The sequence below is a fragment of the Bos indicus genome, chromosome X (assembly GCF_029378745.1).
Source record: "Bos indicus isolate NIAB-ARS_2022 breed Sahiwal x Tharparkar chromosome X, NIAB-ARS_B.indTharparkar_mat_pri_1.0, whole genome shotgun sequence".
Taxonomy (NCBI): domain Eukaryota; kingdom Metazoa; phylum Chordata; class Mammalia; order Artiodactyla; family Bovidae; genus Bos; species Bos indicus.
The window spans coordinates 107,549,808-107,577,775 of record NC_091789.1 but is presented as its reverse complement, the minus strand read 5'-3'; the positions used below and the strand labels follow the sequence as shown (position 1 = coordinate 107,577,775).

Genomic DNA, 27,968 nt, shown 5'->3' with positions numbered 1-27,968 from the left:
TTTTGAAGATACTGTCTTTTTATTTCAAAACATGGGAATAACTCCAATTTTGAGCCTCAAGGACCAAAATCTATTTGAACCAAATATTAAGAAGATGAGCCAGGCCACCATTTTTGGCAGCAAGAGTCCCATGGACAAGTGGATATGAGAGAATGACGCCCATGACATGGCTAAAGCTATAGCACACCCACAAAGATATTTGTACTTGGTTGTCTAATTTGCATGCATGAGTATAGAGCATTTTCCATGCCACTAGTACATATATGCCTTTTTCAAAGTCAGTGCAGGATCCATATTTGTGCAGGTCTTTAAAAGTCTGCTCTCTTACTATACGTTACCATAATTTATCTGAGAGAGCTTCAAATTGACAAATTCTTTATGCCACTTTTACTTTCCCAAAGTCACTTCTGAATAATAATGATGGCTATCAGAGTTCCAGCATCACATAGGAGAATCTGCTTGTTAGTGATTTTAACATCAGTTAGCTGGCTGTGAATGAACCTGGCTAAACATATCCATATGCTTGGTGCCCGGAATTTGAAATTGGTAATATTTAGCAGCAAGGGCAACCTTAGACCCAGTCACAAGACTTAAAAAAAAAAAAAGCCAGAGGATGTCCCAGAAAGAATTCAGCTTTCCTGCTTTCCAAAGCAAATGCTTCCGTCATCAATACTAAAACTGTGACAGCCTGATCCACTCTTGCCTGGGAGCCCACTTTTCCCACTAATGCTGAATGGTTGGAGCCCAGATGGCATTCAGCACTAAAGGGGGAAATGCCTGAATCTGAAAAGGAACCAAAAGAAATGGTACCAAGGAAAGGAGATGGGAATGGAAAACAAGTTCCCAGAGTATCTCTGTCAACAAGCATGTAGACTCTTTATTACTAGAATATGCAGAATCCCGTGGGAATTGCTACATACATACATACATACATACATATATATATATATATATATATTTTTTTTTTTTTTTTCTTTTGCCTTAACTCTTCCCTTGCCAGTCCTTCCCTGGCTGGTTGAACTGCCTCAGCAAGGGGGAGGGTCTGTCCCATCCAGAAGCCACTCAATAGCAGGCCTCAGGAGCTGCACTCCTCACAGTGACAGGAGAGGATGTACCGGTAGGTGGCCGTGAGTCGCATGCCCCCTGAGCAGCGCAGCCGCAGTGCCTTCAGCTTGGACGTCTGGGGCCGGCAGCAGTGACAGGAGGAGCGGAAGGGCTGCTTGAGGACAGTGCTGAAGGAGACCAAGGGCTCAGACCGTGACGCCTGGCTGCAGTGTCCCTCACACCGGGCCAGGAGTACCATCTGGGGAGAGAAAAGAAGTGGTTACTTCAGGTGCGTGGGTGCTAAGTTGTTTCCATCATGTCAGACTTTTTGTGACTCTATGGACTGTAGCCCGCCAGGCTCCTCTGTCCATGGGATTCTCCAGGCAAGAATACTAGAGTGGATTGCCATGCCCTCCTCCAGGAGATCTTCAGGACCCAGGGATCAAACGTACATCTCTTATGTCTCCTGCATTGGCAGGCGGGTTCTTTACTACTAGTGCCACCTGGGAAGCCCAGTTACCCACGGGGAAGCCAAAACCTTAGCCAAGTTCCAAAGCATCCTTTAAAAGGCCCTAACACTCCTGGCTGGATGAGTTCCTGCTGGAAGAGACCAGTGTAAAAACATTTACAGACCTACTTTTAAGTCCACAGTTTAGCACTCTTATCGTTATGGCTTTAAAAGTTATAACACAAGATCTTTACATTAAGGACTGGGGGAAAAGATTCATTCAAAACAAAGCCTGATATATACATGCTTTTTGCTTCATTTTAAATACATTAATTTTTTAAAGTTCCTCATTTTTTTTTCATCTGGTGGTAAAAGGCTAGTGCAACTTTTCATCAAAATAAAGTTTGCCACAGACATAAATGAATTTTCCCAATTGAAACTGGCCTTTCAGCTGCTATTCAATGAAATTTCCCAACCTAAGTGAAAAAGAATCTGTATCTGTCATTATACACGAAAATATGAAGTATGATAGCATCACCCGTGGTTGCTGTTCAATTGCTAAGTCATGTCCGACTCTGTGAGACCCCGTGGACTGCAGCACGCCAGGCCTCCCTGTCCCTCACTGTCTCCCAGGGTTTGCCCAGGTTCATGTCCATTGAATCGGTGATGCTATCCAACCATCTCTACATTGCTGCAAATTTGCTTCTAAAATGTCAACACTCAGGCCCCATCTCAGGCCAAGTGAATTTATATCCTCTGGAGTTGAGCCCAGACTTTCACGGTTTTCCAAGCTCTTTAGGTGATTCTGAAGGTGCGCTGGGGATTTAGTACCACTGGACACAGCCCACCACCATGATGTGCAAATGAAAACCAAAGAATAAAAGAAATTTTTACTGACAGGTGGTAGTTTACCATTGGCTCCATGCCAGTTCCATCAGTCTCAAAATGTAGAACGTCATTCCAAACTGCAATCGGGGGTAAATAAAGAATGACTACAGAAAAAGAAAAGAAATTTGCTATCTACAGGAAATTACTAAAGAGAAAAAAATATGGTTTCTGAAGAAGAAAAAGAGAATAACCTAATGATGCTTAGGAAGAAGTATTCGGGGCACTACAACTTGGAACAAGAGAGTGAAATAGAAACGGGATGTTTTGAGACCTGGAATCACACTTCTGGGCATATATGTTGAAGAAGACTAAGATTATGTGCAATTGCATTTTCAGAGTCATTTAAGGCAAATATTAGGATGCATTCATTCTGACCATCTCCATTTCCAAAGGTAGGCTAGGGCGATAATAAAGCTTAGGTTTAAGTAGCAGAGGCTGTGTGTTCTTTGTGAAAGTGAAACTGTTAGTCACTCAGTTGTGTCTGACTCTTTGTGACTCCATGGACTGTAGCCCACCAGGCTTCTCTCCATGGAATTCCCTAGGCAAGGATACTGGAGTGGGTTGCCATGCCCTTCTCCAAGGGATCTTCCCTACCCAGGGATCGAACCTGGGTCTCCCACATTGCAGGCAGATTCTTTACCACTTGAGCTACCTGGGAAGATTCTTTATAGGGGCTCTTAATGTGTCTTTAGTAAACAGACCCTTTAAGAATCTGATGCAAGCTACCAAAGTTTTCCAGCAAACAATGGATATAAGCACAAACCTTATATTTTGCATACAGATTAAAAGGATGGAGCAGAGACTCATTTATGTGTACCATACATAAATGGTATCCTGGGAGTGGTAGTCATAGTGAGAGAAGGGTGGGTAGCTTGATTCATTAAGCTATGGAACATTATATATTGGGGCACAGAAGGTGGTGGAAACCTGAGATTATTGGTCTGTTTATGTGGGAGGGTCTTGCTTGGTGAATTTCACATTAAGTGATGGAAAAAAAGTTGCCCTATACTTCCAGAACCCACAAGAACATAAAAAGTGGAACTATTCAAATAAAAGATTAAACAGTCCATAAATATGCATGAAACTGTTTGACATTTATCTCATGGTATTTTAAGAATTAGCAATTATTATTGAAAACTTACCAGCTATTATCATCTCTAATATCATCCTATAGGACAGAATTTAATGCCCAAGAATTAAAAGAAGTAAATGGCCTACCCATCTTTCCAAAAGGCAAAGATGACTTCTGGTAATCAGAACTCATTAACATCAATATCTGAAAAGATGCTGGGTGAATTCAATAATCTCTTAGCAACCAACAAGAGAAGATGAGACTAGCAGGGCTTGGTGAAGGATACGTTGGACTAGACCTACTGATTTATTTTCTCTGAAAGGTCACAGAGGCAGGGAAAAAATGGCAGCTGTAAGTCATTTTGATTGTATTAAAGGTTGGATTCTACCCTGCCTGCTCTTCATATTGACAGGGAAAGCAGACATGATCTGAAACTGGTTTTGAGAGACTATGCCACAAGTCTATATCATACATGCCAGTTATTGGTGCCCGCACCATCCATCTAATGAGAGAAAAAGTTCAAGGTCTTCCCAGTCTCTTCTTACCCTTGATATACATGGAAATAGTTCCTTCACATCTCACTTTGGAGTAATGTTAAAATTGCTCATCTCTAATGTGGATCATCTATTAGGCAGATGAATAGTTCTTCAAAGGATCACCTCTACAAATGGAGTCTTTCTAGATTCAGTTTCAGTCTGGATAGATAGAGCTAAGCTGTGGCAGCAGACTTCATTCAGAAGGGCAAAGACATATGGTGTGTCATATCCAAATGAGACATGGAGATGTAAGAGAGGTGGGTTCCATCCCTGGATCAGGAAATGGCAATTCGCTCCAGTTTTTTTGACTGGAAAATCCCATGGACAGAAGAACCCATGGGGTCTCAAGGAATTGGACACTACTGAGCATGCACACACCACCTATGATGGAAGCTAACATTTATCGAATTTCATTTAATTCTCATAACAATCTTCTGTGAAAGATACTATTATTATCTCTGTCATTATTACAGATGAGGAGACTGGGGCTTTAGAGAGTTTAAATAAATTCCCCAGACTCACCTATCTGGTAAAAGGCAGAGCTGAAATCAAATCCAGGTCTGTTTAAAACCAAAGCCCTAGTCTAAGGCACTGTAATATCATGCCTCCTAATATTAAGATGCTTTCCTGAGGCGTGAGCCAACTCACCCCTACTGTTATCTACTTTGACCTGCCTACGATATGGAGTCCTAACCATATAACGAGTCTGACCCTTTTCTTATGTATGGGCTTCTTGGGACCCATCATCACTATCTCTAAACTTAAGCACAGCTGGATCTTCTAAGAGCGATGGCAGTCCTAAATAATATCTCCTCCACTGTCAAGTCTCTTGCCCAACTCCATTCCCCAGTGATTGAAAGACTCCCACAACCTCCAAGCAATTCACTGGATGATACCACACACCCTCTAACTGGTCACCAATCCATCCTTCAGTTCAATAGAACTTTGACACCTTCAAGCATCAGTTTACCTGCCAAAACACATTGGCCCCCAGCTTACACTCAAGCACATTCCTCATACATGGGTGACCTGGCTGTATTTTATTAATTCCTCTGCATTTTGCAGTGCACTTAACTACTCTTAATGGAGACCATACACACTGCTCCATTATCAAATCAAGAAATGAACATTTTTGGACAAAGAACCCACATGGAGCTGCACCCCTACAGGAGTGGGTTCAATAGGTGGTTATTGCTCATACAAACTTCTATTGATTTTTCACAGCTTGCACTGGGGAGGGGAGGGGGAATGTGTGTGTGTGTGTGTGTGTGTGTGTGTGTGTGTGTGTGTGTGACAGATACATAGTATCTGCTTTTGATCAGGTTCAATTTTTTTTTTTTTTTGGGTAGGTTCAATTTTTGCTATTTTATGGCTTGATGCTAGGAAGTTAGGCAACTTCTCCAGCAGCCTCATTGTATCTCCCCAACCTTGGAATCGCTTGGCTCTGGCTGGATGTGAAATCTAGTTCTTTTTAACATAAACAGAGCTGCCGGGTTCAGAGTATTTGCTCAAGGATAGACTTTTTTCATTTTCTAATCTGATTTCCATGTGCTGAGGCTAAGAGCAACAGAAGGTCCTTGGGTAGTAATAAAAGAATAATAATGATGATGATATATAACATGTATTGAGCATTTACTAGGCTCCAGGCACTGTGCCAAGCCCTTCACAGGCAACTTAATACTTAACAACCACTTCAAAAGGTAAACTCTCCCCACTTTACAAATTAAGAAATTCAAAGGCAGAGGATAAGTTATCTGCCTGAAGTCACACAGCTGTACAATGGAGGGCCAAGTTTCTGAACCAAGACCCCACGATTCCTGAGCTCTCTCTCCTAACTGTGATGCTATACTGTTAGGGCATAAAAGTCAGCCTTTCAAGCTCTCAAGTTTCTAGCATAAGATGCTAGTTGGTCATAAACAAGTTCAGGCTACATTGTGAGGGTTGTAGCCAGCTGTGATTCCTGGGGCCAGCCCAAGGATTGCAGCCAGATACCTCAGGCTCCCACTCTCTCTGGTGACCTACCACAGTTCTTAGATAGTTATGTCTTTTGCTGCAATACACAAGCGTCTTCCAAGAGGGAGAAAACCCAAACACAGATGGTTTTCATCACCCCTGTTGAAAGACTCACCCTCTCCAAAGCCACTTTCTTTTCCTGTCATGTGGAGACCCCATGAATTCCTGGTGCAGGTCATGGGCTCCATCACTATCAGAATAAAGACCCACCTGTTCCATCCTTCACTATCAGAATAGGGTTTTGGCTATTTTAGCTCAATCGATTGAGAAAAAATTTTTGCGTTTTCTTAGCAGTGAACATCCCTTATTCCATGGCACCCCTTGAAGCACCCCGCTTTCTCCTCAGGAACGTGACTCACCTCTGCTTCTCCCCTTCCTTACCTCACCAACATCATTGATAAATGACTGTTTAGCTCATCTCCAGAGACCCAGGTCAACCTCTGAGGGGTCCGTGTCAGGCTTAGGGCATCCACAAAATGGCACCCAGGGGGAGGAAGTAGTTGTGGGTGGTGGGGTGAGCTCTCATAGGGCGGGTGGAAACTTGGTGGATTCCAGCTAGAACCTGGTCCCTTTACTCCGGTTACAACTCGAACTGACATGAAGAGACTTCTGCACACCGAATGCTTCCCTTTCCTCTCTCCCCGCTTTACTTGTAAGCATGATGAGGGCAAAAATGTAGCCTGTGTTTTCTTTTAACTTTTGTGCCTCAACTACCCACCACAGTATAAATTTGTTCCTTTTTAAAAAAAAAATCAAGTCATATCCGTCCAGTAGGCAATTGTGTTATAAACTCAATATCCCCGATTCCCCTCATTTCTCCATGAGCTTCATGGGCAGCACTAGGAAATGGCTCGGGGATCCTAATCGCCCCTTCTCAACCTTGAGGCTCAGCCTGGGCATCACAGGTCCCCTTTCCTTAGGGAATTTCCCCAGGCTTTGTCCCCTGAATCCTCCTCCTCCTTCTCCTTTGGCCGCTGCCTGCTTGCTCCTGTGGCCCTTCAGAGTTCACACAACCATACGCCCTTCTTCCCCACTCCTGGCTTGGTGCCGCCATCTCCTGTTCCTCACCCAGCTCAGACTTCACAGCCCTGTCCTGTGGACTCGCTTTCCCAGCCTTGATTCCTGAACACCTCTCCTTGGCCTGAATCCAGAACACACCCTTCCAAGCCCTCCTTCCTCCACTCACCTGAGAAGGGAGGTCAGACGGCTCGATCTGTTCCCTTTTGACTTGGATCCTCCCTTTCAGCACCCAGTACAGTGGCTTACATTTACTTAGCCCCTCTGTGCACTTCCCCACCCCCACCAGGTCTCTGTGTTTAACAAGAACTGCGGTGAGCTTCATTTTCCTAATCCTTTAAGGCTGTAGGAGATCCCAATACTTATTGAGGTTTCAGTGGTGACTGAAATAGAAGAGTGAGTCTAAACACCTGTCCAGTTTAAAACTTCATCAAGATCACACTATCATTTATTAATGTCTATTAGATGCCAGATATTAAGCTGGATGCGTTACAAATATTACCACCAATACCCAGACCCATACCTTTTGGAAGACAGCATTAGCTTCACATAGGAAGAAACTGAGGCACCAAAGAATGTTTTCACTTGCCCCTAAGTCACCCTTAGTGGATGTGAAGCTGGAATTTTACAAACTGGGGAACTGGAATTTAAAACCAGGTCTCTCTCACTTCAAAGCTTGGGATGCCTCAGTTCCCTTGAAGATTCCCCAGATAACTCATTTCCACTAACCTCTGACCCCTTACTTGTTTGCTCTACCACCTTTACTAAAAATTCCAGGGAAGACTGTCAATGAAGCTGCCACTCCCTGAATCTTTTGCACCAAATCCTAGAAGGTGTTGCTGAAAGTCAGCAGGCACATAGTAACCTGTGGCCACACTGACCTCCTTCATGGACCATGGTGGCTGGTCCTTTCTGCTTGACTCTGTCAGCCCTTTCCAAAATTGCTAGAAGATAGGAGACAGGCCCCCAGGGCTGACCAGCTGCAAGTTCAGAGTGAGGGGAAACAGTCTCATGGAAGGGTCCCAGAAAAGCTTTCCCTACTATTTTTATTTTTCTACACATATTGTTGAGTGTAAATCATCATTTTCAGCAGACCAGAAGTTGAGCCTAGACTTCTAAATACCAGCTCCCATTTGCAGCAACATGGATGGATCTAGAGATTACCATACCAAGTGAAGTAAATCAGAAAGAGAAAGACAAATACCATATGATATCATTTATATGTGGAATCTAAAATACGGTATCAATCAGCTTATCCACAAAATAGAAACAGACTCAGACATAGAGAACAAATTTGTGATGGCCAAGGGGCAGAAGGGGTGGGGAGAGAAAGAATGGGAGTTTGGCATTAGCAGAGGCAAACTATTATATATAGAATGGATAAACAACAAGGTCCTACTGTATAGCATAGGGAACTATATTCAATATCCTGTGACAAACCATAATGGAAAAGAATATGAACAAGAATATATATATATATACACACATATATATATATCTATATGTATGTGAAACTGAGTCACTTTTCTGTACAGAGGAAATTAACACAGCAATGTAAATCAGCTATACTTCAATAATTTTTTTAAAATAATAAAAAATAAATAGTGGCTCTTACATTCTATTTGCATATCTCCAAAATAGGAAGAGCCAGATGAAAGACGAATGAATTGAATGAAAGATGAATTGATAGATGAACACTCCAAGGCAGACATTGCCAATCCTGAGCTAACTGACATTGACCAATCTACTTAATACTTCTTTCAGGTTTCAGCTTTCCTTACTTGTAAAATAGGGATGATAAAGCCTTCCATCATAGGTTTGTCAGCAATGATTAGATCATAGAGTATGAGGTGCCTGACACATTTTAAAATTTTAAGCAAATGCTCTTTCTTCCTTGAGCATGCGTCAAAAAGCTCCCCTTTATCTGTCTTCCAAAGACCAGACACCAGATAAACTAGCCTGAGTCTGTGAGAATTAAGATTTATAGAACATCTCAAAATGAAAAGCAATTTTTATTCCTGAATACATAGAGAAAATTTAATCCAGAGAAGGTCTGGGTAGTTGAGATTCTGCCAGGCATATTTTATGGCCAAGGAAGCAAGGTTTATAATTGCAAGCACCATTTACATAAAACTATTGCTATATTAGGGATAGTTTGTTATGTTTGAAAACAGATTGTTCCCATGAAATTACAAACATTTTTCTACAATCACGATTTTGCGCTATTTATCATGGTATTCTGGAAGAAACAGAGGTGACCAAAGGTGGACTAAAGTCTGTTTCTAGGATTCATGCTCAAGCACCATGAGTTTGTTGGGTTCGAGTTAAGGCTATCTCTCCTTTGACCCTTCTTTAACTAATGTGATAATTGCTAAGCCGCTCCATCATCATTTCATCAAATCTCAGCTTGTTCTTTAGTTTTTAGAAATGTTTCAATTTTCCTGTTCTTTCCTATCATCAAGTGAACACTTTCTTGGAAATAATTTTATTTCCTTTCTTTTTAACTTATTTTTGGCCTCATCTTGCAGCATGTGGGATATTTTAGTGCCTCCCCACCAGGAATCGAACCTGTGCCCCTTGCAGTCAGAGTGCAGAGTCTTAACCACTGGACCATCAAGGAAGTCCCTGATTTTTTTTTTTTCTTTTTTAAAAAGAATCATGATTATAGAGGACAACTCAGTAGAGGGAGAAATCATCCATGGAATAAGAAACACGAAGTACTAGTGCTCTCTGTAGGGGGAGTGGAGGAGAAATTAGTAATTGCTCTAGTCTATCTCACCTCAGGCCTACAGCTTCTCAGCAATCACAGCTGTGAGAACATGTCCTGATTGTTTTTTCTTAATTTGTTTTATAATCTTTCCTAAGAAGGAATTGCAGGCTTGCAAAATTTCAAGTTTATCTAGTTACTGCTTTTTTTTTTTTTAGTTCAACAAGTACAAATAAGAAGTTTTGGTTAAAGTGAGTTAATCCAAATTCTGATCTCCCTAAACTAAAACAAGCCATCATCACTGAGCTATACTCAGAAATGCTATGGAAATTTTAACAGGAGACAGAAGTCGTAATGTTTTTAAATGGAGAGAAGAGCCATTAATTTATATGGTCTCAATTTTAGTGGTTGATATTACCAAAACTTCTTAATTATACTGGTAATTAAAAAAATGCATGCCATATGAGAATATTTAAGTGGTTTTAGTCTCAGGGTTGGAAATGAAAATCTCTGAGGTTGAGCTAAACAAATTCTTATTTACCAAATGTGGGCAAATTTCATTCATGTGACTGGGAGCAGTGACAGTCGTGAGAAGTCTCCTTCTGAGTCTATTTTTCCCTACTGTGTGCCTCCCTTCTGGGTGGTCCACATGGCTGGCCACTCTTGGTGACGTTTAAGCATGGTATTACTTCATACGCTCCATCTCAACACTGAGACATCATTTTTGCCTGTGCAAAATATATATGTATAACCTGCACCAAACAAGAATGACTTGTATAATCAAGATAAAATAATAACTTATCAAAAGGCCATTTTTCTTTTGAATTCATTTTCACATAAACACGGCAGTAAGAGAAAGGCATGGACCAGGAAACTATTTGAAGAGCCCACCAAGAAGTATGTTCCAATGCACAATCATATTGCTTGTATTCCCTTCCTCTTCATTGCTGGTGGAGATAGAAGGAATTATGAAAACATGTAGACACCATTTTTCTTTCTTGAACAAGGATACCACTGCTCATCAATTTCACAGCCAAAGATAAAACATACCCCTCCCACCTTGAGCCTAGCATCAACTTTATTGTGGAAGCTTTCAGCCTTTCTTATTGACTTTGAGCAGTCTGAATAGAATGAAGGTAGCTAGGTATGTACATGGTCAGTTAGGCAGCTTTATTGACAACAGTTGAAAGCATGGTGGGAAACTCTAAAAGCGTGATTCTGTGGCAGTCCCTACGGGTCAGCCATATAGTTCCCCATCTCTTGTTATAAGAATAGGCCTTCTTTCCTGTTTCTGGGAGTAAGGATATCTCACAGAGATCTTGGTCTTACCTTGGAGCTACACTTGTATAGCGGGTGACTGATAGAATCAACATAGTGGTGCCTCATGCAGCGTTGAGGATCCGAGTCCATCATGAATGAGCTCTCTGTTTTGCTGTCTGTATCTCCCATTAGCGCCAGCAGGGAGAGCATAGAAAAGGATGCAGCTAGTACATGATTTCTCATTGTTGTAAGGGAAAACTTCTCAAGAAGAACAGCAGAGGGAGGCAGAGGACTAAAAATTGGAAATGCCTTCACCTCCTAGGCTCCAGTTCCTTTCAAAGAAAGGGCAGGATCTGGTTGGAGCTTTCTGCTTGTCATTGTCCTTTGTATGCCGGAGTTTCGTCTTACTCTTTGCACTCGCGGTCCATCATCACTGTATCTGCTGCACAACTGGAATGAAAGCAGAAATTATTTTCCCCAGAAACATTTATCCAGAAAAACTAATGGAACCCTGGAGGTATTGAGTAGAATTTTTTCCATGTCATTTATGAGTTGAAAATATTGGTTTCTAGAGTGTCATTCTCATAAGCTGTCAGCCATTTCGTACCGCTTCCCCCATAGCTTATGGTATATATTTAAAATCATTTAAAGGTGGACATAATGGTTTAATGAAAGTACATGTTGACTCTGATCGCTGGAGTCCATGTTACAAGTAACAAGGATAGTTTGAACCCATAGTCAAGATTAACCATGTGGTTCTGGCCTTAGCATAACTCAATTGGGTAGTCTCATTCTTACTCCTGGCTGGTGGGGGCAAGAGGGTCTATTTAGTGTCTCAGTAAGCTTTGATGTCCATGTCAGCTTCCAGGGCTTGAGAGGAGGCAGGTCAGCAGTAACAAACACAGGACATGTCCCACGGGAAAGAAGCACATTTTCCATGTCCACGTCTAACCCACCCATCCACCTAGTTTTCCACTTCTGCACTCTGGGCTCATCCTGTTTTTGTGTGAAACTCCGTGCCACCCAGCATCAATGATAAGCTGCATCGGAAATACACATTATGCTAACCGCTCTCCAGTGTGGTTAAGGCAACACATGTATAGTTGCCAACAGACTCACACATTTCTGAAGAGCCTTTGTAGCCCAAGCACATGGTATAATTTGAAAAAGTAAGTGGTTGTTGGAGCAGAGACTTGTCATTAAAGTGGGATCATGCCATACCTGAAATTTGCCTCGTTTTTTTTTAAAGCATATACCTCTTGAACAAAGGACTCAGGTCCATAGTCAGCTCAAATCACTTCAGTAACCCCAACCTAAGGCATGGCCAGCGTTATCACACCAGAAGACAGAGAGCATCAAAAATATTTTCAACCATTTAGGAAAATTGGAGGACTTGACATTACATCAAAAACAAAAGGAACATAATAATTAAAGCTTCAGAGAAGCTTTCAAAGGTATTTCAGATAAAAGTTTGAATATTTTGCTTCATAGTACAACATTTTTTTAAGCTTCCTACTCACGGTCTGAATAAACATGGCAAAGTATTGATAAGATGAAGTTCTAGTCCATATAAGTTGGTTACTCTTGCTCTAACAGAGTGGCCCCAGACTCCCTTAACCTCAGTTTAGCTGTCTTGCGAGTGTGGGACAGTGGAATCCCAGGTGGAAAAAGGTATGTAACACAGCGCTCTTTCAGAGTTGAGCATCCCTGGCAATGGCAAAACTTGAGTATGTGTGTTTCAGAGAAGCCCTGTAAATTGCAGGAAGGGTAGGAAACAGTAATGAGGGGACTCACCTGGATTCTAGCACTGCCATTCATTAGCTGGGGATCATGTACAGGATCATTTGAACTGTTTCAGCCCCGGTTTCCTCATCTGTAGGGGAGTTGGGGAAAAATGGCATCTGCAGCTCCCTCTTGATCAAAAATGCCAACATTTTAGATACTTATGGATTCATTTACCCCCATCTTCATATGTAGAGAATAATCCTAAAGTTCAAGACACCATATTTGCATGCAACTTTGCACCACTTTCCTTTATGTGCATGCTAATGGTAACATCTCACTAAAATTGATCAAACCTGAACCTGAAGCTCCAAATCAGCAAAAGATGCAGAAGAGCATTTTTGCTTTCTTTTCAGCTGCATATTCTAGATTTTCCTCTGCATGTTACACTGAAAGTCAGCAAGACTTCAGCTCAAAGAGCCAGAGCTTTCTTCAGTTCCATGTCAAGAGGCTGAGGTATTACTGACCATTTCCTGAGTTTCAGTATGACTATATTTTCCCAAGTGGTTATCTGTCTCTTTGAAGCCTTAATTAGTCTCAGAAAGAGAATTTATTGGACTTCTCCTTTCACCACTCTGGTCTACAGGTATTTCCCCCAGGAATCAATGGCAAGGGGATGAAGGGGAAAAGCAGACGTTCCAGTCCTGGCCTTCCCTTTCCACTGCCAACTTCTTTTCAGAGCCATGGCCAGGAGATATGGTTAAATGAGCAAAGCAAATGAAAGAAAAGCATGCATAGCATGATGGTAAAAACAAGTGACGACATCGACAACAAAATCCTATAAAAGTGTGTGTATGTATGGTGGTATGTGTTGGCATTTACATTTATTCCACAGAAAACGAAATATAACAGGCCCTTAAATATAGAAGATGGCCCTTAAATATGTAAGTCCCTCACTTATATAAGAGAAATGAAAATTAAAGTACTTTGAGATACTTTGTTCAACCAGTCAGATTTATAAAAATCCCAAAGTCTAATTATGTACTCTGTTGGCAAGGCTATGGGAAAACAAGCTTATTTTGGAGACAGTACAGTAAAAATTGGTACAAATTCTATAGAAGCCAATTTGGCAATATTTATTAAGCCAAAAATGTATATAATTTAGACCAGCAATTTCACTTTGGAGAACTCTCCTACAAGTGAGATCACACAAGCATATGGTTATTCACTACGGCATTGGTTGTCATAGCATAAAACTGGAAACAGCACAAAATTTCCATTAGCAGGGGGCTGGTTAAATATATTATACAACATTCATACAATCAAGTAATATGTACCTCCATAAAGAGGAATGCAGAAACTCTACTGATCTGTGTTAAAACAAAGAGGGATAAGAATATATATTTATGTTACTTTGTATTTACATAGAGAAGCTCTGAAAGGATACTCAAGAAACTATACAGTTAGTTATGTGTGGGAGTTGGAGGACAGGCCTGGGAAAAAGACTTTTTGCTATATATCTTTTTTTAAATTTGTAGACGTCTGAACTTGCAAATGTATTACCTATCCAGAATTTCATTAAAAAAATAATACTTTCTCTTTTCAAATCAAATCTTGGCTTAGAAATAGTAATGAAGTTAATGGATGTTTGATGTTTGTGTCACTTTGAGTGTTTTAATAATATTAAACTTTTGTTCCTTAGAAGTATGGGAAGGCATGTTGGTCTCAGTCAAATCGTTTTCCCCGTGGACCAGTTTGTTCTTGTGCACTACTGCCACCTAGTAGTAATATTCTGAATTGCAAGCACAGTTAAATTTTTTTTTTCCCAAAAGATGAATAAAATAATTTTGTAAGCAAATGTTATGACGTTTATACTGATAAAGAGCTAGTTAATGTCATACAAAATGTAACTCTATTATTTGATTTTCCCTTTAAAGATAATAAGCTGAGCCGAAAAGTAGTAATAAAGATAAAGTGTAAAAGAATGACAGAAAAAATATTGTTTCACCATTAATAAGAAATAGATGTTTTCATTTCAACACTCTCATAAAGCATGATACTTTTTGTTCAGTTGTTATATTAAACTCTGACGTGAGAATTTAAACAACAGTGTAAATATGCCACAGAACTCACAGAACCCTTGGAGCGTGAAAGTCTAATCCTTGCAACAGAACGCTGGGAGTTTTGCCTCGTGCTCAAATTGAATGAACTAACACTACTGTGTTGAAGAAAAAGTAAGCAGAATGCTCAAGAAAAGATTAAGCCAAGTTGCCTTAACATTGTGTTGGTCTGGATGTGCACAGGTGATGGTGTACAGAGTGCCCTGGGAAGCACTCGCAAAGAGGAAAATCAGGAATGAAGGAGATTTACATCACTCTAGATGAGATCCCCCTTTGATGGCAGCCTAGGAGTATCTATGTCTGTCTTGTAGGAGCTTCCGTTATTTTTCTCAAAATTAAATTAATTCTAACTTGCTTTAATTTTATTAAAGCCATTTAGCATGAAAATCAAATGCTGCCAATGAACACTTAGAACCTCAGCCCAGCCAGTGATGGATTAAGTGAGAAAGTGACTGTCTCATTGAACTCGGTAGACCTGGGTTGCTCAGTGCTCCGGATACAGTCTCTGAGACATGAACTTGGCCGATATACAGAGCCCACATTCTAATAGCTTCAATGTGGAGCCTCTGCCGGCAGGAGAGGCACGTAGGCTGGCGTGCCCGACTTTGGAGCTACCCTCCAAATGATACCAGTGGAAAAGAACAACTGGTGCCCAGATTTCCCCACCTGTCACCCTCAGCGAAATAATATAGCAGAGCTTACAGTGGGCCCAGCCTCCTGGGTGAGAGATGGTGTTGTAGCCACAGATCAACTCACTCTTGGGCTGACCTTCTCCCTGGCAAAGGATAAAGTGCTGGTTTCACACAAGTTATTCCAGCAATCGGCTAAGACAAGTGACATGTGCCAAGTGGCCTTATTCTTGCCCTGCTTGCCAGACAAGGGAGGGCGGTACTCAGCATCCATATTTCCCCCCTGGACTGTTTTTCAATATAATACATGCAGGTTTTACCTCCTGAAGCTTATTTCTACAAATACATATTTAACACATATTCACACTGAACAGCTACTATGAGTCTCCTTTTGCTCTAGCAGATGAGACTTAAGGGTCAGGAAGAAAAATAGGTCCTATTCTAGTTCCTTCTTCCAGCTCACTGCATCCACAAGCAAAGAGTCTTGGCCTGTTGTCTTTCTGGGTAATCTTTTCGGACATGCCGATGAACTCGCTTAACATCTAATTCATATGCAACATCCATTGCATCATTCCTAAGAAGATCAAGTTAAGCAGATGAAATCTAATGACTTTGGAATGACGTCAGTGTGCCAGACTGAATTATTCGATGTTTACTATCATTTAAAACAATCATCTCAGGCATGAGTAAGGTAAAGATGGCAGAACATAGAGCCTCTCTCAAAGGAATTGCACACACACAAAATCAGAGATTTAAAAGTGGAAGAAAGCTTGCCACTAGATAACACTTCACACTAGAATTAGAAAAACAAAAACTTAAAGTCTCATCAGAGAGTGTGAAGTGCTAAGAAGCCCCTTCCCAGGAACTCCAAGAATTCCAATTGGATCTAGTCAACGAGATGCCTTGGAGAATAAGTCAGATGCTCTTCCCAAGGCACTTAATTTATAAACTGTAAACAGCATGCTGGATTTTATAAAGTATCCCATGTGCTCAATGAATGGTTTTTTATATTATTCCTATCTGACAGCACATCAGTGGCAACAAAGAGGTCAAGCCTGGGCTCACCCAAAGGCAGCCCTCCAGCCTGCCCACCCCAGGTATCTCCAAGGAGGGGCAGCCCCAAGGTCAGTGGGGAGGGAGCAGCTCCTACCCCTGGCATCTCAAGTATGGTGTCTGTTCTACACTTAGAGGTAGCAGAGCATGGGAGGCAATGCTTGCCCCCACAGAGTCATCTTAGGAGAAAGATGACATCCTTGGGATTAAACAACAGCTCTCTAGTCTCGGAGAGCCTCTTTTCTCCCAGCCTGCATTACAAGGCATGCTCAGTCGCTCAGTCATGTCCAACTCTTTGTGACCCCTGCACCGCATCCTGCCACGCTCCTCTGTCCATCGGATTTCCCAGGCAAGAATACTGGAGTGGGTTGCCATTTCCTTCTCCTGGCAGACATGGCCAAACTCAGGGGTGATGGTGAGAAGAGATGGAAACAAGCAAAGAGATGGAACAAGCAAAAGGGAACAAGAAATAGAGCCCAAGAAGGAAGCAATAAATCAAAGGCTAGGATAAAGAGGGATGTGAAAAAGGAGGACTGGGAATAGAAGTAATTTCTGACCAACTGTCAAGTGGCGCCACCTGTGTGTGTGTCCTTGGATGGAATAGTTTTACTGTCTGGGCAGGACTGGTGTGGGAGGACTGGACCTAGAACCTGACTGAAACTTCAAATCCTGATTTTTCAGGAAATCCAGGGAAACCACTCACTGTGATCCAAACTCCCACCTATCTACAGTTTTCATTTCTTCCTCCCCAAACCTATTTCTAGCCTGTGTCCTGCAACCCGCTGTCTTACATTCATTTATCAGAAATATTAGATAACTATTCTACAACCTTCTGAAACTCAAAGGGCATTCTACTGTTGTCTGCTCTGGCAGAAGGAAGGCCATATTGAGGAGCTGAAAACTCTACCTACTTTCCTGTCACTGGCTGTGTGATCTTGAGCAAGTCAGTTGCCTTCTCTGGGACTCAGTTTTCTCATCCACAAAAAGAACAGATTGGTCTAGATATTTCTATGGTTCTATCTGTTTCTAACATTCTCTAACTCTATCCAAGCTTATCAGAGTATATGTTTGCTTTGGGGCTACATGGTCCCCAAAGAAATACTACAGAAAAAGTTCTTTTCTTACTCAAGAAGTTAATGATCACAGAAAAGTCCAAACAAGTTCTAATGTGGGGCCTAAGCCAAAATTTGAAAGTCAAACTATGAGAATTTGACACTTGATGAGGCCATATTGGTGCCCAGAAATAAAAATAGCCCTTAATAATCAGTTGACTTGGTGTTTGAATGTACTATGATTTATAAATTCATAACATGTTGTTAATAATAGGAAGCAGTTAATGAATATACTTAACCAGTTCTTATTTCTCTTAAAGCTGTCCTAAAATTTGAAGTGTTTCTTTCCAGTCTTCACCAAATGAGGAGAAGAGAAAGACTAATAGTAGTCAGTCATGGTAAAATTAAACTTCTTTCAATTGAGGATGTTGATGATACAGGCTGAGTTCAACCTTCTTGCACCTTTCCTGTGAATGACCCTTATTCCTAATGGATTGAGTCACAGATCTTCATGCCCTAGTGGGGCCATTTGTGATGCTCTGGTTCAGGATAGAAGAGGAAGACTGGTTAGAAGAACTTTCTTCTCTGCAAATGTGGTCAAGAGCAAGACACTCTGCTTGATAAAGCATCTATGGAAACATTGTGTTAGGGTTCCTGAAGCTCTAGGTTGGGCATTAGTTAGTGTTAGTCAGAGTCCTGTCCAGCTCTTTGCAACCTCATGGACTGTAGCCTGCCAGGCTCCTCTGTGCATAGGATTCTCCAGGCAAGAATACTGGAGTGGGTAGCCATTCCCTTCTCTAGGAGATCTTCCCCACCCAGCGATCAAACCCTGGTCTCCTGGATGGCAGGCAGATTCTTTTACCATCTGAGCCACCAGGGAAGCCCTTTTAGGCTGGGAGTTGGACTAAAAGAGTTGTCCGTTGGGTACGGGTTTTGGATCCTACGCTGGGCTTCTGTAGGCTTCTATAGTTTCTATACAAAGACTCATTCTGAGTTCTTAACAGTTGACATAACTGACTTTTAGAGGACAAAGCTTGCATAAATTGGAAATGACCAAGTCTGATTACCCATGTGTCAAGAAGTAGGATATAGTTGAAGGCTTCTCCTCTGGAGGTTTGGATTATTTCTGTAAATACACTCCACTAAAAGCTGTGACTGATATGTTGATGAGCTATCAGAAAATGTATAGGGGTGGCCTTTTTGCAGTGCTAGAAATCAACAATAGCCCTAAACATGGAGCCTGCTTCCATTCTTTCATCAATAATAGGGAGAGAGGAAGCCGCAAAAGAAGTAACATGAGAGATGGAGGAAGCATGATTTTTATGTTTCAAACCTTTCACTGCCCTTTCAGTGATTTCAGATAGCAAAATTCTACAAGGGGATGGTTTCCTTCATTTCACCCACTCTTTCCCAGGAAGGGGCTTTCACATGAGGACTGAGACATGCTCCACCACTTACCTTGCGTAAGACCCTTTGGAAGGAAAGCAGGGGAGTTCTGAGATACCCAGCACAGGGCACTCTGTCTCGTCAAAACGTGAATGTGCACTCTCCCTGTAGAAAAGAAAAGGTTCCCAGGTGTTCTGGGGACCCTCTGTGCTGACGTAATTTGATACTTGCTCTGCCGCTGGACCACTGGCTGTGCTATGGCCTCAGGAGAAGAGGGATAACCAATGTTAGCTCAGGGTACAAGCTCCTGTTCACCCTGAAGCCAAATGAGTATGTTGGCGTTTCTTCAAAGTGTCCAGCAAAGCATTTCCAAAGCTGCATTTGCATCTCCTCACCCACAACAGTGTTCTGGAATGGTGGGTAGTGATCTCACCTAACAGCTGTAGAGCCCTTAGTTAGAAATTGGGCATAAACAATAGAGCAACTCAGTATTTCCACTCCCCATCCAATTTGCCTTTTCTGCCTAGTGATGGGACTTGAATACTGAATCCCCTCCTGTGGCAATCTGGAAGCAACGCTTGCAGACAAAGATTCATGTCAAAGGGTCAAGGTTAAAGCCCAGGGAACTCTACTCAGTATTCTGTAATAAACTATATGAGAAAAGAATCTGAAAAAGAATACACACACACACACACATATGTGAAAATGAAAGTGTAGTCACTCAGTCGTGTCCAAATCTTTGGTACCCCATGGACTGTAGCCTGCCAGGCTCCTCTTCCATGGGATTCTCCAGGCAAGAATACTGGAGTGGGTAGCCATTTCCTTCTCCAGGGGATCTTTCTAACCCAGGGATCAAACCTGGGTCTCCTGCATTGCCAACAGATTCTTTACCATCTGAGCCACCAGGGAAGCCTGCCCCCACCACATCCACACATATAAGTAATTCAATTTGCTGTACACCTGAAACTAACACAACATTGTAAATCAACTATACTCCAATACCATTTTTTTCAAAGTGAAAAAAAAAAAAAAAAAGCCAATCACATAAAAATGTGTTTCCCAGGACTTCCCTGATGGTCCAGTGACTAAGACTCTGCACTCCCAATGCAGGGGGCCAGGGTTCAATCCCTGGTCAGGGAACTAGATCCCACATGCTGCAACTAAAGATCCTGCATGCCACAACTAAGACTCCTGTGCAGCCAAATCAATAAATATTAAAAATGCGTTTCCCTCTATTGCTAATCACTCTGAACTTACTGGCCTTTTGGTTTTCTGTTTGTATTTTGTGTGTAAAACACACACACTTTGGTTATGTCTCTTGATTGCCAGCCCCCATGTGACACTTCTATTCTGCTGCCTTTAGATTTCAAACTTCAAAAGAAAAATTCTAATTCTGAAAAGAAGTAATTTCCCGTAACTGGGAGGAAGTCACAGAAATGTATTAAGCCCTTAAATACTGCCTTGAGCTTTAAAGAAAAATTGACCTTGATTAAGAATTGAATTTCTTTGACTCGTCATATCCATATCAGGAATGTGTGTGCCTACATCATTTTACTTAGATTTAAGCAAGGAGAATTTTTTTTTCACCTGAAGAGTTGACTTCTTTTTCTAATGACAAGTAAAGAAGGCAACTTCAGAGTTCAAGTCCCTCTTCCTGGCAAGGAATAGGTGAAATTAAGGGAAGCTTCCCTTTCTGAAATTATGCTATTTGAAAATCTCCAGTAGCAGATTTTGAGCATCAAAAATAATCCTTTCTCCTTTTTTTTTTTTTTTACTTCTCCCGTGGCCTACTCTTTTCCTATCTTTATTCCTTATTGATGAAAGGATGGGAGGAGACTCCATCTTTAGGGCTATTGTTGGTGGGTGGCACCACAGAAGGGTCACCCCTGAGCATTTTCTGACAACTCATCAACTTTCTTGAATGTATTAACCTGTTGCCCTTTCATTTTTAAAGGATATGGCAATCAGTTGGATCACAGCTTAAAAGAAAAAGTTGGGATTGAGCCAGGCTTTGGAAGAGAGAACATGGTATGAAAAGATTCTTAGCTTTTGTAGAAAAAACAAAAAGAAAAACATATCTACTGGAAATCTTAAAGAACTGAGTTTAAAGCTATGGACCATGTTCATGTACAGATTTGGACATGAGGGAGAAATGCACTCTAATTGGATAAATTCCTGATTCTAAGCATGAGGGATATATTGCCTCCTAAAGCTACCCATTCTTTGCATTTCTGAATCAGCAGTCTTTCTAACAAGAAAGTAGTTGTCCCAGACTGTGAACCCCCATCCAGGGAGTTACATTCTAACGACTGAAAATGGCTCTGGTAAGGCAGGGGGTGTGATTCTCAGCAGTATAGTCTCACCCACCAGACTCTGAGACCCTCTGATGAGACAGACAGGAAGGATGGATGGTACCAAGCAAATTATTGCCAGACACGCAACAGAAAAGCTTTGCAGATGTGAGAGCAGCTTGCATCAGAAAGCATGCTATGGAACAATCTTCCTTAAAAACTCCAGTGTGTGGGTGTGTGAATTTGCCACATGCAACCTGCATGGCCAAGTCAGCACTCGCTGAAGTACCAGCTACTCCCACCCAGCTGCATATGCACTGGGCTTTCGGCAGGATTCCCCACCCTTTGTTTTTTTCCTGGATGCCAAAGTAGAAGTTTATGGTTGCTGATCTGAAGGGTGAGGAGCGGGTACTACCAGCTGGAATGTTGCCACTGGTAGGGGCAGACAGGAAAATAGGAAGGCTCTTAATGTCCTCCCAAAGAAAACCTTTGATGGACAAAAGAGTGGTTGTATTTTTACCCTCTCTCTTCACGCTGCCAGGCGTCTTTAAATAGATTCTCTAGCCTAGGGACTTGTATGGAATAATTCATATTAAAACCCAAGAAGTGGCAACAGAGGGGAGTTGGTTCTTTCTTCGCTTTCTTTTCTTTTCCTTCTTATTTTTTTTCCTTCTTGTCAAGCTAACAGGAAAAAAAAAAAAAAAGGCTCATTTTAATTCAGCTGTGTTCAATTTTTCCTTTTGGGCCTTTTAATGAACTTTAGCTAATTCGGAAAAGACTACCAAAGCCCCCAGGAAAAGAAAAGGAATAGGAAGCTGCGTTGTAGAGTGCTCCTTAATACCTTTTGGACCCGAGGACATTAGTAGCATCTTTTAAGGATGCTGCACCTAGAGGGTTACACAGGCTCTTAAATGGGATGTCTAATTGAGAAGTCCAGTCGTTCCATTTGCAGCTCATAAACTGATCTGTTGTTCCGCTGTTTAAAGACAGAAAAAGAGAAGAAGTCCTCCCCACCTCCCTAACCCCATGCATTTTTAGTTCGGCTCAACCCAGGAACCATTTCTCCCCTCTCTCTTTCACAAAACGGGTTTCCTAAAGACGTTCAGCCCTACACTAGCCAAATTAAAAGTCCTGTCTGTCCTTCTTTTTCCTTGGTAAGGGAAGGATGTGGGAAGGACAGAGCAAGGGGGCGGGTCCAGGTCCAAGGATCCAGGGAGCTTTGTTTCAAGTCACTTGTCTCTCTCCCTGAAACAGAGAATAACCACATTTCTCTTAATGTAGGCTGAAGTGCATTCAGGCGTTCCCATAGCACTCCCACCCCCGGCCCTTTGCTGGAGATGTGCGGGTCACTGTGATGGTATGCCGGTCCCTGCCAGCCCGGGTCACTCCAGCCCTTCTCTCAGAAGCCTAAAGGGCAGCCTGAGCCATGAGGCTGCTCCTCTCTGCGAATGGGCTCAGGCTCGGGGTGCTCCAAAAAGACCCCCGATCCCATCAGCCCGGCAGAGCTCCTGCCAAGAATGACATCCTGGGAATACTATGGATATGGGGAGACCTCATGGGCTGTTGGCCTCGGATGGGACAGGACCCAGGCTGTCTGCAAAACAGACTGAGCAAAAAGCGAGCTCACAATGGAAGGAGCTCAGGCGAGGGGAATAGGGGGCGGGGTGGGAGTGGTGGAGAGCAAAATGGAAGAAAAGCCACATGCCACCCAGGAAGATTCCAGGGAGGGCGGGAGGAGGTGGTGGAGGATGGACTTGCAGGAAACTAGTACCCAGACATGGCACTGCCAGTCTAGCTGGATTCTTTTGTGAACTAGATTATGCGAAAGAAAGAGGGGAAATATATAGCCTGCCAGCTGTTCAAAGGCTTACAACCTTGCTTTTATTGTCCGGGTAAGTTGGTGAGGTGGGGCATCAGAGGAATTCCAAACATACCATCCCAGAGAAATTTTAATATGTTCCACAGTGTCATACACGAAGAGGAAATGACAGCTGATCACAGCCAGGGTAGGCTGCAGCAATCTGGGCCTTGGGGCTCACCCACCCTCCCATGGCCCAGCTTCCCTCCTTTCTCTGTCCTGCCACCTGCCGCCCCATCCCTCCTGCTCCCACTGGCTCAGCCAGGGGGCCTGGACAAAGTTGCCTTAGTTGACTGTCATGGGAAGAGGTGAGGATGAGCTTGAAGGCTGCTGGCCAAGAAGTTGAGGGCTGGCTAGGGTGAGTCAGCCCCCCTCCCCCCACAACCCCAGGGAGTCAGAGGCATCTTAATCCAACCACAGGGGATTATCTGCTGATAAGAAGCAAATCAAGGACTCTGGTGATGCTGCCTTCAGGGTTTCCCCCACCCCACCCCCAGTAACCTACTTGTGTCAGAAACAAAAGATCGGATTATTTGAAAGCAACATTGTTAGTGGCTCTGATGGAGACCTGGGTTTGGGCAAGGACTTCCAGCAACTTCTTCCCAGGGGCCTGTGGAATTTAGGCCAGGCCCAGAGGTCATTGGTTTCGATCCTGGGGGTGGGACAACTAAGTGGGGGGAGATACTGGCTACATCTTCCTCCGGGTGTGTTTCTAATTCAATGATTCATCAAGCAGCCCTGGTGTAAGCCACTGAGTAGGTGACTCATAGCTGTCCCTGATACAGACAGCACGTGGTCCTTTCCAAAGGGGGCTCAAGAGAGCAGAGAGAGGATAAACTGCCCTTTTGCCAGGCTTCTCCTAGCCAGGAGGGAAAGATCTGGGTTGTGCTAGCTGTGAGTGACGTGTCCCTGGGATCCGATGATAAAAGCCTAAGGGGAACCGCATTATCATAAATGGAAAGAAAACCGACTGATATACAACCATCATTTCTAGTAAATCTGGGTACCGGCAGATATGTGAAATGGTTCTTTCTAACAAGGAACTCATTGACCAGTTTGCCCACTGGCCAAGTCCATGTCAGTTACAAAATCTAACTGGAAATAGCATAGAGACTGAGAATTAGGGCATGAGACAGTGTCTCATTTACCTTTGCATCCATCAGGACTGGCATAACATTAAAAGAATAATGGCATGAATAATTAACCAATAAGAAAAATAGGCCTTGAATTGTAAGTTCTCAAAATACAGTAAAAATTGCCAGCCACAACTGGTGGTTATAATTTCAAGAAACTCACCACATTTTTCAAGGGCCGAGGAAAATAAATGAGTTGGAAATTGTTAAATGTATTGAAAAATGATTTATTTTCCCCTTGACAGTGTCATTGGGGCTTGAATTAAGATTGAAAACTCCACAGACGTGTTTCCATCTGTGGCTGTCAGCTGATGGTACATGGTCATCTAGAAGGCTTCAGCCAGCTCTCCTTCTACCTGAATCCAATGTACGCTAAAGTAAACAATGCAAAACATTGCGTTTTGTGCTCACTCACATATCGTGGTCTGAATAATAGTTTAAAAAAATTGTTTTGATTTGGCTAAATGCTTTGTTAACAGTAGTAGTTTAAAATTGTATAGCAATAGAATCCATGGTATTTTCTCAGACTTTCTCGAATAAATAATGACTCTCTCAAAGCTGTAAATTAGCTCATTCAAAAGCCAGATTTTCATTCAACAATGCTTGTTCGCTTAGTTATTAGAGAAAATCACACGAGTTTCCCCAGAAAGCACGTTCCTGCTCCACGATAAAAATTGGCCACTCGGATGCTAAAGTTTACTTTCAGAAGCCAGACGGATGAGAAGAAAATAGGCAGATATTTGCATTTGATCTAAACACACAACTGAGAAGCATCTGGCAGTCCCATGGTAGGTATTTGGTAGACCCCTATAGCCAACTCTGCATTTTAGGCATCTCTACATTTGCAAATGCACCTGGCATTTAATTTAGGTGTTGAAGCAGTTTGCCAATGCCAGCTCCTTGTAATTAAAATACACTAGTATAAATGAAAAGAAACAAGCTTCACAGCATTTGGATCTGCTATTCATGACCGTTTCCAAGCATAGAATGAGGGACTCCCCTCTTGCCAAAGAGTTTCCTTTCCTGCACCTGAATCTCAGCAGAGAAGGGAGGCTACCTTTTTTCAAGCAGGTTTATCTCAGCTCCTCCCTGACAATGAGCCTCAGTTACAGGGCGTTCAGAGTCATTAACATTCTGTACACAGTCAAACTTCCCGTCCCCCAAGAAAGAGTTATGCCCAGGCCTCCTACAGCCCAATTGTTCATTCAGAGAGAGAACTTGTATTCAGGAGCTTTGAAAGAACCCTCTGAATATTCCTCAGGTGTTTGTAGGAGTCATCCCTACATGTCCTGGTCCCCAGGCTGGTGGGAGCATCCTTTCCCGGTTACTTCTTGGGCAAGGTAGCATAAGTGGAGTTGTAGAGACAAGCTGATTTACTAAAAATAACCCTTTGCAATAAGGCCAAGGCAAACAACATGCATTTCCCCGGACTTTTTGCGGAATGCAAATCCTATAGTAAATCCATCCTCCTCTCTCCCTGGCGCTCCTGACCGCATCTATGGAAGTGAAGATCTTGCAAGTTGGGAGAAAGGTGCAAAGGAACAGGATTCCTGCAAAGCGTGACACAGAAAGGTAGAAATAAATGTTGCCTATTGTTTGAAGTCATTCTAAGCACTCCGGCAGAGCCCTGGCAGGAGATCAGCAGCATACATAAGTAGTAATAAAAGTAAACAGTGCGCTTTTAAACTCGCAGGCTTGCCCGCGTTCACAGTGCCCCATTGTAAGAGGGATGAGGGCGGCGGGGAAGATAACCGGGGCTTCAGGAATCCATGTCGGCGAGTAGCTGCTTCTCAGTCTCCTTTCACGGGGACAAATAGAAGAATCATTACAAAGTTCCATCTAACTACGCAGAGTCTGAAAATCCAATCCCTTTCAGTCCAACCAAAGGAGATTTTCCAGCCTCTCTTGGAGGCTCCCCTGCTCTGTCACAGACTTCAAAGACCCGTTCATTTACAAAACACAATGCTAGAGCTCTACAGATTAATGCAAATTCAATTAATGCAAATTTAAGTGGTATTTAAAGGTTGTCTCTTTGTCTGAGAGGAGGATGAAACGCTCGCTTTGGAAAGAAGTAATTTCCTAGGGAAGCCGTCAGCGCTGTTTTCCTGCTTACCTTGGGGGAAACGCAGGGCTCCTTTCTCCCCAGACTTTTCTGAGAGCTAGAAAGAGGTCGTGCTACTTCCAATTGCTTTTGTTCTTCTGTCCCTCTGTCACATGGCTTGCCTTTTATATTTGCAACACACAAAAGTTAGGACTGTTGTTTAAGCGACACAGGGAGAGAGAGAGAGGGAGCGAGAGAGAGGGAGAGAGAGAGAGAGAGAGAATGTCAAATGGAAAAGAGCCATTGCAGTCATATATCAATCAGGCGTGCGGCCGCAGCAGCGCACTAGCAAATGGGAATGCCAGGGAAATGTGAGGCGCCCGGTATCGGGGACTCTCCGCCTCTGCCCACCGCTCGGCTCCCTTCCACCGAGCATCTTACGATGGGAACCGCATAGGACTAACAAGGGCAAGGAAGTCCCCACCCACCCCCCACCCCCACTTCTTCTTCTTTTTTTGGTGTTTTGGAAATATTTAGTAAGGGGCTACATAATATTCGGGATTTAATTCTTTGGCAAGCATGCGGCTACCCTAAAGAGGTGACGTCCGCAAGAAAGACACAGAAATATAGAGTGGCACTCTGCTTAACGATTCAGCAGCTGACCAGGATGAAGTTGAAATTCTCAGAAAGAGAGGAGAAACATGGGAATCCGAACTCCTTCTCAGGAGATGCTGTGGTAGCAAGTGCAAAAGGCTGCCCTGTTTGTTCACGCTGTGGGTGGGTGGTGAGAGTTCTTCTTTTCTGAGTTGTTTATCCAGTAAATGATTTTTAGCAGCAGATCCATGATTAAATTCACAATAGTACTTAAATCAGCGCCTTCTCAGCGTCATTTGAATAAAACTCTAGATCTGATTTAGATACAATGTCAAAGTGGGAGTCCTTGACTCCTGGAGTTCTCTGAGGGTGAGAATAATAACAGGTAAAGCCAACCCACTGCATTAAGACTGGTAGAAAAATGACAAAGGTAACTCTGTGTGTGGGCTAAATGCCTGCTAGCTGGATAATACTGTTAGGAGCTGTGGGAATACAAAGGGAAATATTTCATAATTCTTGCCCTTAAAAGCTGAAAATTAAGACAGAAAACCATCAGCAATTTTTTGTGGAAAACACAAAGATCCATTTATAAATTTTTTTATGTCAGATGAACCCAGCTCCAGAATGTTTTTTTTTTAGAAATGAACACTGATGAAGAATTAAACTGAGACTATAAAAACGTGATAAATATGTCATAGAATTTCAGAAGAAATTTCTTGCGAGAACTCCATATAATTGTTGATGCTGAAACTGTTATGTTCAGCTAGATCACATCATTTATTATTCATTCATAAATAGGCAGTCACATTATTACTTTCCCACAGAACCTTTACTTCAGTCACTGAAGTTTATAAGAGGTGTCTTATATTTTTCAGTTTGATCTCCACACTTTTCTTTTGCTTTACCAGGAAAACCTAGTCTACCTGGGACCAGCCAGTCACAAAACAGAATCTACTTTCAAGGATAAAGGACAAATGACAAGTTCAAAGCCTTGAGGGGAAATCTGGCACTTGGCCAATGATGATATTGGCCGAAATGTCTTAAAAGCAGAAGATCAAAAAGCAAATGGAAATTGGACCTTAAAAATGGAAATAATCTGAAAGG

At 42.4% G+C, this 27,968-nt stretch overlaps 1 protein-coding gene and 1 non-coding gene across 7 annotated transcripts; one reads left to right on the top strand and one right to left on the bottom strand.

The window, feature by feature from the left end:
- NDP (norrin cystine knot growth factor NDP) lies at nucleotides 1–26,703 on the bottom strand. Of its 6 annotated transcripts, XM_070785329.1 has the most exons (5): nucleotides 26,343–26,703; nucleotides 22,080–22,483; nucleotides 12,780–12,858; nucleotides 11,055–11,435; nucleotides 1–1,303 (listed from the first exon to the last, which is right to left on the bottom strand). In XM_070785329.1, exons 4-5 carry the CDS (start codon nucleotides 11,226–11,228, stop codon nucleotides 1,076–1,078), a joined length of 402 nt encoding a protein of 133 aa, XP_070641430.1. In that variant the 5' UTR covers nucleotides 11,229–11,435; nucleotides 12,780–12,858; nucleotides 22,080–22,483; nucleotides 26,343–26,703; the 3' UTR covers nucleotides 1–1,075. The 6 variants fall into 6 exon arrangements, with proteins under 6 accessions (XP_070641430.1, XP_019811990.1, XP_019811989.1 ...); XM_019956431.2 differs by lacking the exon at nucleotides 22,080–22,483 and having other exon boundaries at nucleotides 12,780–12,898; XM_019956430.2 differs by lacking the exon at nucleotides 22,080–22,483.
- On the top strand, nucleotides 20,015–20,087 carry TRNAG-CCC (transfer RNA glycine (anticodon CCC)). The gene has a single exon. It is a non-coding gene; the product is annotated as a tRNA-Gly (tRNA).
- Nucleotides 26,704–27,968: the final 1,265 nt, after the last annotated feature.